At 43.6% G+C, this 12581-nt stretch overlaps 1 protein-coding gene across 1 annotated transcript; it reads right to left on the reverse strand.

Annotated features, from left to right (window-relative positions):
• Nucleotides 1-2066: 2066 nt before the first annotated feature.
• LOC131219947 (uncharacterized) lies at nucleotides 2067-9717 on the reverse strand. Its single transcript, XM_058214930.1, has 3 exons — nucleotides 9229-9717; nucleotides 8713-8775; nucleotides 2067-3254 (listed from the first exon to the last, which is right to left on the reverse strand). The coding sequence occupies exons 1-3, from the start codon at nucleotides 9715-9717 to the stop codon at nucleotides 2067-2069; spliced, it is 1740 nt and encodes a 579-aa protein (XP_058070913.1).
• Nucleotides 9718-12581: the final 2864 nt, after the last annotated feature.

Here is a 12581-nt window from a genome sequence, read left to right on the forward strand (position 1 = left end):
GCGTTACTGCCGCAACTGAGCTGACCGAAGCCAGGGCCCACGCCGATTCGCTTGCAAAGGACAATGCCTGACTGGAAGACGTGCTTGAGCGAACCAAGGCCAAGGCGGCGGAGGAGTTGAGTCGAGTGGTGGCGCAGGCAAAAGAAACTTAACGGGCCAAAGACAAGGCCTCCCTGGCCTTGACGGTGGCTGCATCAGTGGACGTGTTCAAGTCCTCAGAGGAGAGGACTGCAGAAGCTACCAAGTTTTAAAACTGCGGCTTTGACGCTTGCATTAATGCGGTTTAGGAACTTTACCAAGATCTCAACCTCGAGCCCCTATTTCCCGAGGACGCAGGGGAGAAACCCGTTGAAGATGCCCCTCTGGGTCTGACTCCCGCCTCTGCTGAAGACGTCCCTCCGACTAAATAGTTTACCTTCTCTTTTAGCTCTTTTAAACAATTATTCAATGGATGATTGTGGTTGATCTTTTTGACCCTCCGGAGAGGGCATGATAATCATGGTTAATTTTTTGAATGATAATTGTTAGATGTTAAGTTATTGATTATCGAGCCGATTCCTTAGCAGGTCAGCTTACCTCAAGGCCGTTTTCCCATACTCAAGGGATTTGGGCCCCTTGGTCGTTTTGTAAAGTTCTATGATGTTAAAATTATTAGAGTCGACCCCCTGGAGAGTCAACTCCTCCCACGAATGGTGAGCGGCTTATAGTAGATCTGACAGTCGCATGATGAGTTGACCCCTTTGTCGAGGAGTCGGGTCGTCCATGGGCTTTTCCCCCCAAATATGAAGGGATCCTTTAGTGGGTTTTCATGGGATAACGTACCAACCCCTTCTTTAAGGGATCAGTCCGTTAAGTCGGTAATTCATTTAGGTAGATACTAGAAACATGGATGTTATTGAAAGCCTTAAAGGCTAGTCGCTCTAAGGTGTATACATACTGAGGGCATTCAGTGGCTAATACATCAGGGGTAGTAGATTTTCAGGTGCTCGGCATTCCAGGGGTGGGGGAGCTGGTGGCCTTCGAGATCCTCTAAGTGGTAGGAGCCAGGCTTGGTCAATCGGACCACACGGTAGGGCCCTTCCCAATTGGGTCTGAGTACCCCAACCCCCGGCTCTGCAATGTTTTGGAAGACTCGGCGAAGAACCAAGTCTCGTGGGCGAAATCGCCAAGTCTTGACCTTGGAGTTGTAGCATTGTGCCACCTGCTGATGCCGAGCAGCAACTCGGAGCTTGGAGACATCTCTAGCTTCCTCGAGTAGATCTAGATTGGTTGTAATCTGCTCGGCATTCTGATCCTCCTAATAGCTTCTGACCCGAGCCGTTGGGAGGCCAATCTCGACTAGCACCATTGCCTCCGAACTGTAGGAGAGTGAAAATGGGGTTTCCCTAGTGGATAACTGAGCCGTAGTCCTATATGCCCAAAGGACGAATGAGAGCTCCTCAGCCCAGTTGCCTTTTGCTTTCTCTAATTTTGTTTTAAGATGGTGCTTGATGACTTTGTTGACTGCCTCCACCTGCCCATTGGATTGCGGATGCCAAGGTGAAGAATACGCGTTCGAAATGCTGAGTCCTCGACACATGCCTCGGAACTTGTCGTTATCGAACTACCTTTCATTATCGGATACGATAGTGTGGGGGATTCCGAACTGATAGACGATGTTCTTCCAGACAAAGTCAACCACACTCTGCTTTATGATTTTTGCGACAGGCTCAGCTTTAGCCCACTTAGTGAAGTAATTGACTGCAACAATAGTGAATTGACCTGCCCTTTCCCAGTGGGCAGAGGCTTGATGATGTCGATCCCCCATTGGGGGAATGGCCATGGCCCGCTCATGGGAGTCATTTCTTCCACAGGTCGCCTTGGCATGGTCGCATATCGCTGACACCTATTGCACTTTTAAACGTAGTTTTAATTTTCGAATCCTCCCTGATGGTTGGCCAAAAATATCCTTAGCGGAGTATTTTCAAAGCCAAGGCCCGACCACCAGAGTGGTTTCCCCAGATGCCTTCATGAATCTCCCGAATTGTGTAGTCTGCTTCATCGGGTCGGAGACACCTGAAGTAGGGCTATGAATGCCCTTTCTTGTACAAGATCCCGTCTAAGACTATGTACCGCGCAACTCTAACCCTCAGGCGCCTTGCCTCCAACCTGTTCGAGGGGACCTCACCAGATGTGAGGTAATTGTAAATTGGGTTCATCCAGCTCGGAGTGACCTCTACCGGGTTGGTTATTTTCTTCTCTATTTGGTCAATGCTCGGATGTTCTATGAACTCCATGGGGATGACTCGAGGGATCTTACCTTCCATGGCCGAAGCTAGCTTTGCTAAGGTGTCGGCCCAAGAATTCTCCGCCCTTGGAATCTGATTGATAGTGCAGCTCCAGAACCTTTTTATCAGTTTCCTGGCTTCAGCCAGGTAAGCCACCATCCTAGTCTTCTTGGCCTCATATTCGGTGGAGATGTGATTCACTACCAGTTGAGAATCGTATCGTACCTCAAGGGACTGGACTCCAAGACTGGCCGCCAGCCTAAGTCTAGCCAATAGAGCCTCATACTCCGCTTCATTGTTAGAGGCTTTAAAACCAAGTCTGATCACATACTGGATAGATGTAGAATCAGGCGTGACCAGGACAATCCCTGCCCCGGCACGCTTGACATTGGATGACTCATATACGTAAAGAATCCATCCCGGCTTTGACACAGTCTCTTGATTGATTGGAGGAATAGGCGAAGGAGCTGCCTCCACTTTGATGCTGATCCCTTCTTCGCTTGGAGCAATGAACTTCGCAATGAAGTCGGCTACAACTTGGCTCTTAATCGCGGTCCTCGATCGGAACTGGATATCAAACTCCCCGAGTTCGATTGCCCACTTAGTCAGGCGACTTGACACCTCGGGCTTCTGGAGGACTTGCCTGAGGGGAGAGTCGGTTAAGACAATAATGGAATGGGCCTGGAAGTACGCGCTTAACCTCCGAGCCGAGATAACGAGACAGAGTGTCAACTTCTCCAGAGCTGGGTACCTTGTCTCGGCGGGTACCATTGCTTTACTCACATAGTATACGGGGTGCTGCTTACACACCAACTCTTCAATCAATGCCGAGCTGACGGCTGAGGCCGAGACTGAGAAATACAGGAACAAGGGCTCACCTTCTTTGGGCTTGGATAGTAGGGGCGGTGAGCCAAAGTATTGCTCCAACTGCTGGAAGGCTTGTTCACATTTCGATGTCCACTCAGCCTTCTTATGACCCTTCAACTTCTGAAAGAAGGGGAGGCATTTGTCGGTGGCTCTAGATATAAACCGCCCGAGTGCCGCTACTCGTCCAGTGAGGCATTACATCTCTTCAATAGTCCGAGGCGAGCTCATGTCGAGGTGTAACATCCTGAATTTTCACTGTTTTGGATTTTTAAAAATCCTTGAATTTTTTTATTAATTAACTTATAATATCATTTAATGACCATTAACACTCAATGTTAGTTTATACATAGGTGAAATCAGTTAAGAACCACACAGGTCCGATTAATCAACCATAGGAAGCCAACAAATCTGCCCGATCACTTGAATATCAGGTGTAGCCCTATGATTTACTCATATAGGACCCTGATGAGGGTCGAATATTACATGTCAGATCCCAATTATTGCATGATTTTACGTACATGATAATGCTTAATGGAATATTTTAATTATATTTTTGTTACAGGATGAAATCAGGAGCATTGATGGAAAAAGAGTACTACAAGCATGGATTGGACACTCCGAAGTCACCAGAGCAAAGGACGTACTCCAGAGAACTAAGACTGAAGAATTTACATGTCAGGGATCCGAGGAAATCAAGCCATTCACATTAAAGAGGCCCGAAATTGGTGCAGAATGCAAGATCACATGGTTCCCGCCATCCGATTGGCTCGAAACTCCATACATGGGATGAGAATCATAAATTAACCGTACAAATTAAATTTCAGCCATTGAATCACTGAGGAAGTTGCCCAACGGCCAGATTAGCCCCTTAATTCATTAAGTGGGGTCCACCTGGTCTCTGGATATGCATCAAATTTGGTCTCAACCCATTATATGAAGAGACAAAACAGATGGTCAGATTAAATTTTGAAGGAAACATTGTAGTGGACCCCGCATGTGTGGCGTGTGCATTGAGAGCATGTGTAGCCGCGCCGCACCGGACCACTCAAACCCGTCAAAGTCGGTTTGACCGACTGTCTTCAGCAAAAACGGCAATTGCCATTACAGCGTTCGCACAGCACCATCACCGGTTACTGTTGTGGGCCCCATACATTGTCCAAACGGACAATCCAAGCCGTCCACCAGAATCCCAGCACCTCTATTGCTAAATTGTAGGTGACCGAATCTCAAAAGAGAGCGCTTATAGAAATATATCTGTTCAAAAGCAAGTTGAACGACAGAGAAAGATAACGGGTGGACCTCATCAAAAGGAGGTAAAAATTGTGTATTCCTGACAGAAATCTCGTCCTCTATCCAATGGACGGATTGGATTTCCCAAAATAATGGGAGAATGGGTCTCACCAGCATCGCAGCGGAAGGAATCCGCATGCCCTGTTTTCGCACGCTCGGACGCTGTCCGACTTTTGCAGCGGTTTTGGCCCACCATATCTGATCAAATGAAAGATCTGACCCGTCCATCATGAAGATAACTTGGAAACGTCCTAAGGGACGGTCTTTATTTGGAAACTAAGCGAGGAAAGAAGAGTGGTGTTGCGTCTGAACTGGGTTGCATAAAGAAGTTACGCACGCTGGTGCGTAAAGAACTTTCCACCGACTTTTTGTACGCATCCCAACACGGCTCTGCACCGCATCTAAGAACTATAAAAGAGAAAGAAAAGGCTCGTTTGAGAGGAGGGGAATACAAGGAAGAAGTTCGTTTTGGAGAGAAGAAAGAAAGAGAGAAGATAGGAGTGTGTGGCTGGACGTGGATCTGAGAACAGAGAGAGAGAGAGAGAGAGAGAGAGAGAGAGAGAGAGAGTGGCTGAGAGATCCAGAGGAGAGATCCAGAGAAGAGAAAGAGAAGAAAAGAGAAGAAAGAGGGAGAGCTTGGTTGGACGTAGAGCAAAGCAGAATATGTGGATGTGGATGTTCTCTTCATCACTTACATCTTCCTTCTCTGAATCTATGCTACATTCCATGGATTTTTAATTTCTTAGCTAGCGTTGAGATGAAGCCCCTAACTTGAATAACCCTTGTTATGTGTTGATTTCATTTTGATTTAATTGATGTGTTTCTTTCTCTAGTGTGCTTAATTGGAAGTTCTGTACTTCTCCATTCTAAGAGCTCAACCAAAGTCTAGTTATGGACGCTGTTTGGATTACTATTCTAGGTGCTTGTGTCTGACCATGAACAAGTTTCTATAAAGGAAGAAACAGGAAATCTACATCTCTCCATGCCTGACCATGGATGGAAAGATGTGATCCATATGCTTTAAGGAATTATACATTCTGTGTGTCCGACCAAGGACATTGAGTGTGCTTTATTTATTTTAATATCAATCTGGATTAGGGTGAATCAACAAGTAAAACAAGGTTTATGATAATTAGGGGTGGATTCGAAAGTCCTAGTCTTCTCCTTGATTGAATTTTTCTCATTATTCTCGGTTATTTTTCCATTGATTTTTGTTTAGTTTACTCAATTACTATCTCAAATATTTGTTGGATTAGTTAAGAAGAGTCTTTAATTTTGACTTGTGACAACCAGTCCTCGTGGGAATGATCTCGTAATACGTACCATATCTACATCTGATTTATATACTTGCGAGTTTAAAATCATTTAAATCAGGTTGGTTTAAATAAAACATCAGACCCAAATCTAACCGACCCATCGCTAACTAATCAAGATAATCATGACTAAATTAAATATCTAACTGGGGCCGAGTCAGATAAGGCCCAGATCTTAAATAATAGACCAAATCAACCCCATTACTCTTTTAACCTAAAACCAACGAGTTAGAGTAATCATGACCAAATCTCCACTTTCACTAGTTATAAATAGGCCACACTATAAACTTAGTTAACTCAAACCCTAATCATCGCCCACGAGAAATCTCAATACCTAATTCATTCCAAAAATGCCTCGATTTTCCGAACAAGCTCTAGACCGCTCGTTGGTGGGCCACTAGTTACAAAACTATAGAATAATATCCATTTTACTGGGCTCAACGTCCATCGAGGGAGTCGAACCTAGGTAGTGTCCAGAACCGCTCAACTTGAGTCGAAGGACGAGTGCATGAGAAGTGCAAATATCCTAAAGAAACTCTTATGCAAAGTTGAGGATTTCGAACCGTCAGTTTATGACCAAACTTTACCCGTGGAGTAAGGATATTTTCCTACTCATATTCGTATAGCCACGGCCCCGATCGACCATCAGTGACTGTTGAACGGACTTGTAATCATATATATCGATCGGCGCGTCCAAATTGCGGGTCGATTGTGTCTGTGTGTAAATCATCACTAGGGCCAACTATCCAACAGTAGGTATCGACTCCTACACCCTATAGTGGGCCCTAGAGGTTAGAAAAACCCTCCCATAAGGTTAGTATAGTAAAAACCCAACACTTGGGGGCATTAGCACCAAATCTGACATTATAAAAGGGCCTCATTTAGGGCACCCCTCTTCCTATACGATTTTCCATTTTCAAAGGGGAGAAAGAGAGAAAGAGGGAGAGAGTAAAGAGAGAAGAGAGAGAGCTAGGGAGAGTGAAGAAAGAGAGTGAAGGTGAGAGCAAGGGTGAACCATAGATCGAGGTGGGCCCAAGGGAACCCAATCTTGCAACTCCCTATCCCTTCTCTAAAGAAAAACCTTACACCACAACCACAAAAATCGTTCCGTTGATCGTCTAGGTATGATCCCTCATCCCTTTCCTTGAAACCCTTGTGATTAGAAGGGTTTTGCATGAAGTTCTAACATGTAAGTGCTTGCTTTAGGGATTCCAGCCGATTGACCCCAAATCCACACTCCTAGGTCGTTTAATTTTCAAGTCTTCAACGATCCATAGGTGCGGACTATTATCCTTAAGTAGCCTAGTACTAATTATACTATGAGTCTAATGATTTTGGTTGCTTGGATAATGTATTTAGAGAATCTAGAGAAAATTTAGGATTTGGATGTTCGTTTGTGGATTGCATGAAATTGTATGTTTTGTTTAGTTCTCATATGATGTTGTCCTATGGCATGTATAATTCATTGATTCTTGTGCGTTTTGGTTCTAAGAGTTTTAGGAAGTGCTTAACTTCCTCACTAACCTACATATGACACTTACACCTTTAGTTCACTTCATTATTTGCTTTGCTTGGTAGAGAAATTGAGATTCTATGTCGGAAGTTATGGACACATGTTTTCACTTATATTAGAGCATAACTTTGTTTGTGGCATGTTATTAATTACCATCAACCTTACGGTTGGTCAGGAAAATGAGGAAAGTGAGGGTGGCCCCGCTGGTAGGACTATCTTGAGGCTAAACGTACAGATTTTGGCGAGTGCGTGTGGGCGATAGTAGTTAGACTACATGGGTCGCTTGTACCCGATGTCGTCTGTCATATGCTTGCCTGACTTGTGTGGTATAACCTATTTCTTGACTAACCTTGTTTGTTAACCCTGTTTGCTCACCTATATATGGAACTTGGAACACCCTACAACCGTTGTAGTCCATCGACAACTAAATTGAAATCGATCCACCGCCTTGTGAGCCGGGCATGGTGGAATGGGACACTGGGGTGACGAACCTCCCTATAGTGACCGCAAGTGATCCCAGTTCTCAGCACTCCCCATGTGCTTGAAATCGGGGATGGGGAAACTGACTGGATCAAGGATCGCAGTGCCCTGGCCTCGCGCGGTGAGGGGCCTTGGCATCGCAACTAGTTGAGGTATTGATATGTGGGGTGTATTAGATTCCCCAACTTGCTGGATGAATGGACTTAACTAAGAACTCGGCTAACACGATCATTGCATCGCACTAGTTAGGGTGGTGACTCAGCAGTCGAGGTCGCTCTGAGGGAGTGTTGGTCATACGCGATCGTTAGATGTAGTCGCTCGAAGGAGTGTTGTGGCGAGGGCATACATCATATCATCCGTCATGCATGCACATTAATAAGATTAGTTAGGTGTTTATGAATGATTACTTTTCATTAAATTTATAATATAATTGATGCCTGTTATAACTTAAGACTAATAGCACCCACTGAGTTGATCACTCACTCCCACTTTGGGACGGTGTTTTAAAACACCAACCAGACTCACCTGTAAATGCAGGTGATGTAGAGTATGAGGAGCTCAGTGATGTGAGCCTCGAGGAGGAGGACGAGTTCTCCTACTTCCAGTTGATGAGCGGGTCTTCATTGGCTCAGTAGATGAGACGTTGGATAGCTGAGTAGTAGACTTAGCTTTATTCTTTTGGACATACTATTCTTTTGTGATTTTGTTGGGCAACGCTTGGTGCGACCCATTATATTTTTGGACTTGTATATATATATATAAATCTCTTTCATTTCAATAGACTTGTGTAATTGTGCTTCATGTTCTAGGAAATTTCAGATTGCGCATTTAAACCTGATTTATCATAAAACTATAAAAATTGGGTATAGGTGACACCCATTAACTTGGGAGTCGAGCATATGCACGATCCCCAATTTTCAGGGCATTACATGAGGAGTGCCTTGATCTTGTTAGGATTTACTTCAATACCCCTCTAACTGACCTGAAACCCAAGGAATTTGCCAGAGCAAACTCTGAAGGCATACTTCGCGGGATTCAGCTTCATCTGATACTCTCAGAGGATGAAGAAAGTTTCTTTGAGATTTTCTAGGTGGTCGGACACGTTAGTGCTCTTAACGAGCATATTGTCGACATAAACCGCCATAGTATGTCCGATCTGCTTGGTGAATATTTGATTCACCAATCTCTGATACGTGGCCCTAGCATTTTTCAGGCCTAATGGCATGACTCGGTAATAATAGAGTCCTTTGTCAATGACAAAAGTAGTCTTCTACCTGTCTAGGGGATGCATCGCGATCTAGTTATACCCGAAATATGCATCTAAGAAGGAGAAAAGTTCGTGCCCCACTGTACTGTCTACCAACTGATCGATCCGAGGTAAGGGAAAGCTATCCTTAGGGCAGGCCTTGTTCAGATCCGAGTAATCCACACAAACCCACCATTTCCCATTGGCTTTCTTGACGAGGACCACATTTACGATCTAATCTGGATAGTGTACCCCCTCGATGAAGCCAATGCTGAGCAGTTTGAAGACCTCGTCAGTTATGGCTTCATACCGTTCAGCGTCGAACGGTCTCCTCTTTTGTTTCACAGGTCGGTGATCTGGCTCCACATTCAGTCTGTGAACCATGACATCAGGTGAGATTCCTAGCATACCTTCATATGACCATGTGAAGACGTTTCTATGTTGTTGCAGGAAGGCTAATATCTCATACCGTTGCTTGGAATTCAATGATGTTCCGAGCTGAACAGTCTTGCTCGGATCTGCTTCGTCGAGCGGCATAGCCTCCAAGTCTTCCACAGATGAGTCCTTTGTGAGTCCCCTGGGATCAAGGACATTGATCGTGAGAGCTTGCTTCACTGACCCTTTCTTTACTACTATTGCATAACACTTCCAAATCTCACATTGATGACCTTGGAGATAACCTGTTCCTCCTTCGGCGGGGAACTTCATCATCAGATGGTATGTGGACACGACCGCCCTCATTGCATTGAGAGAAGGTCTGCCCACAATGATGTTATGCACCGATGACACATTAACGATAAGGAAGTCCATAAGGAGGGTAATGTTGAGGGTCAAATATTACATATCAGACCCAGTTATTGCATGGATTTACAATCATTGATACCGTTTAATAGCCTGATTTAATCGTATTTGTGATGCAGAGTGTATTTACAAGCATGAACTGAAAAAGGGTGGTTAAACTATGGATTTGACGCTCTGATGACACCCAAGGCAAGGGACGGACTCCAGGGGACCAAGATCGATGGAATTACACACCAGGGATCTGAGGAAATCAAGTTATTCACGTTAAAGAGGCCCAAAATTGGTGAAAAATGCAAGATCACATAGTTCTCGCCATCTGATTGGATCAAAACTTCATACATGGCCTGAAGGCCATAAATTAACCGTACATATCAAATTTCAGCCCTCGGATCACTATGGAAGTGCCCCAACTGACAGATCAGCCCATAAACCATTGATTTTGGGCCCACCTGATATCTGGAACTGTCTCAACTTTGGTCTCGGCGGTTTAAATAAGATGAGGAAACAAATGGATGGATCGAATCTTGCATGTACATTATAGTGGGCCCCACATAACGTACATATGGATGATCCAATCCGTCCATCTTGTAGAGGGCCATGAAAGCGGGTCAGCGCTGCTGACCCGCGTCTCCTTCTCAAATACGGCAACTGCCGTTTCACGTTAAAACGGACAGACGCTGTCAGTTTTTACGGACGCTAATGGGCCCCACAGAGCATACGTACGGACAATCCAAACCGTCCATCGTATAGAGGGCCTCGACTACTAAAAAATCTTGCTGAACTTTTGGACCCATGCAAGCACACGTGCGCGATACAGAGGCCACAAACAGGCGGTCCTGCGACGTTCAAAACGATTTTTGAGGTGATTTCTTCTCTGGGCCGCGTCAATGGACGTTCAAAACCACCCATTCTTGACTGAAATTTCGTCCTGAATCTAATGGACGAGGTGAATTTCCCTGAAAATACTTCTGTGGGGCCCATCGATCACGTCAGCGCTGGACGTGCGAAAGGTTACGCACGTCCGCAAAATCGGATTTTTCAGGCAATTGTGGCCCACCATCTTTGATCATATGGCAGATCTGAACCGTCCATCGTGTAGGCCAGCCAAAATACTACCAAGAGACGCTGATTTTACAGAAATAATGCAAGGAACGCGAGAGTTATGAAGCCCCGAACTTGGCTACGAAAAGGCTTTCGCTGCGCGTGCGATAGCTTCCCAAATCCGATTTCCACCATTCCAAAAGTTATAAAAAGAGTTCCAAATGTGGAGAAGAGGGTATGCTTGAATAGGAGACTTCAGATAGAGAAAGAGAGGCGGAGAGAGAAGTGTTTGAAATTTTTATGTATTTTTTCTTTATTTTTCTTCTTTTTCCTATGATTATGTTAGGCTAAATCCCTTAGCTAGGGCTAAGAGGTGAAGCTTGTGGTGTGATGGGAGCTTCTACAGGTTTGATTTGAACTGAACTGATTGACTTTGTTTTGATTTAAGAAATTCTTTTAGTCATTAGTGGTTTATTGTGATTTAAATTACAGTAGATCTGTGATGGCTTGAATAATTCCTTTCCTTTTATTTTGATGTTCGGAAACCCTGTTGTTCGCCATCGTCTCATAGACATGGGTGGATGATGGGATCCTTCCTAACACTCATACATCTTTTGGTTGGTTATGGATTGGTCTAAGTTCTGTTGTTTACCTTGTCTCTTAGGCATGGATTTGTGATGGAATCATACCTAATTCATCTTTTGAAAACTATATCAAGTAAGTTCAGTATAATATCCATGAAGCAGGCATAAGATCTCCCTGATCTCTACAAGTGGATCCTCTGAATCCCTAGTTCACTTTCTCTGAATTCTTTAAGTTTACATTAATATTTCACCATTATTCCTCAAATCACAATTGGTTTAAATTTCATCTTAGCCTAGTTCTAAATCTGGTTATTTTCAGATAACGTACAGGTTTCAGTCCCTGTGGATTTGACCTCGGTCTTACCGAGTTTATTACTACATCACAACCCTACACTTGGGGTGTGAACAAGTTTTTGGCACCGTTGCCGGGGACTGACGGCTACGTTTCCTGAAGATAACTGGTTTTAGGATTAGTTTAATATTAGGACTTTTCTGATTTTTAGGATTTATTTTAGAATTTTCTAATTCCAGGTTTTCCTTTAATTTTTTAGAAATCTTCTATTTAAATAACTTTCTATTTTTAGATAGTTTTCCTTTTTTTAGAAACTAACCCAACTCTCTTATTTTGTAGGATTCTGAGATAGGTTTCTAAATTGGTAATTTCTCTCTTCCTTACTATTTCTAGATTAGGATTCCTTTTTAGTAAGTTTCTAATTCTAACTTTTTTAGAATCTAATTTTGTTTCCTATTTTATTTTTAGAAATTTTCTATTTTAAGACTTTCTGTTTAGAAACTAACTTTTCTGTTTTGTAGGCTTATTAGAAATTTCTAAATTTGGTACGCTCTTTCTAAATTTCTACTTTCTAATTTAGGAATTCTTCCTTATTTCTTTTTATTTCTATATTTCTCTTCTTAGGAATTTTATAGGCTTGCTATTCTTAGAAACTAACTTGTTTTGTTCTATTTTGCAGGTTTCAATTTAGGGACTCCAATTTGGTAACTTCCTTCCAACCCTCTTTCTCTGTTTAGATTTTTATTTCCCTTCTTAGGATTAGGTTTAAAATTTGATTGAGGGCTGCGAGTGTTTCATGCCCAAGTGGGCTCGTGACAACACTCGACGTCTCTTAACTGAAGGAGGATTAGTTGAGGGGTTAACTGTTCATCGTAGGACTAGACACC

This window comes from Magnolia sinica, chromosome 12 (assembly GCF_029962835.1).
Source record: "Magnolia sinica isolate HGM2019 chromosome 12, MsV1, whole genome shotgun sequence".
In the NCBI taxonomy this organism is placed as follows: domain Eukaryota; kingdom Viridiplantae; phylum Streptophyta; class Magnoliopsida; order Magnoliales; family Magnoliaceae; genus Magnolia; species Magnolia sinica.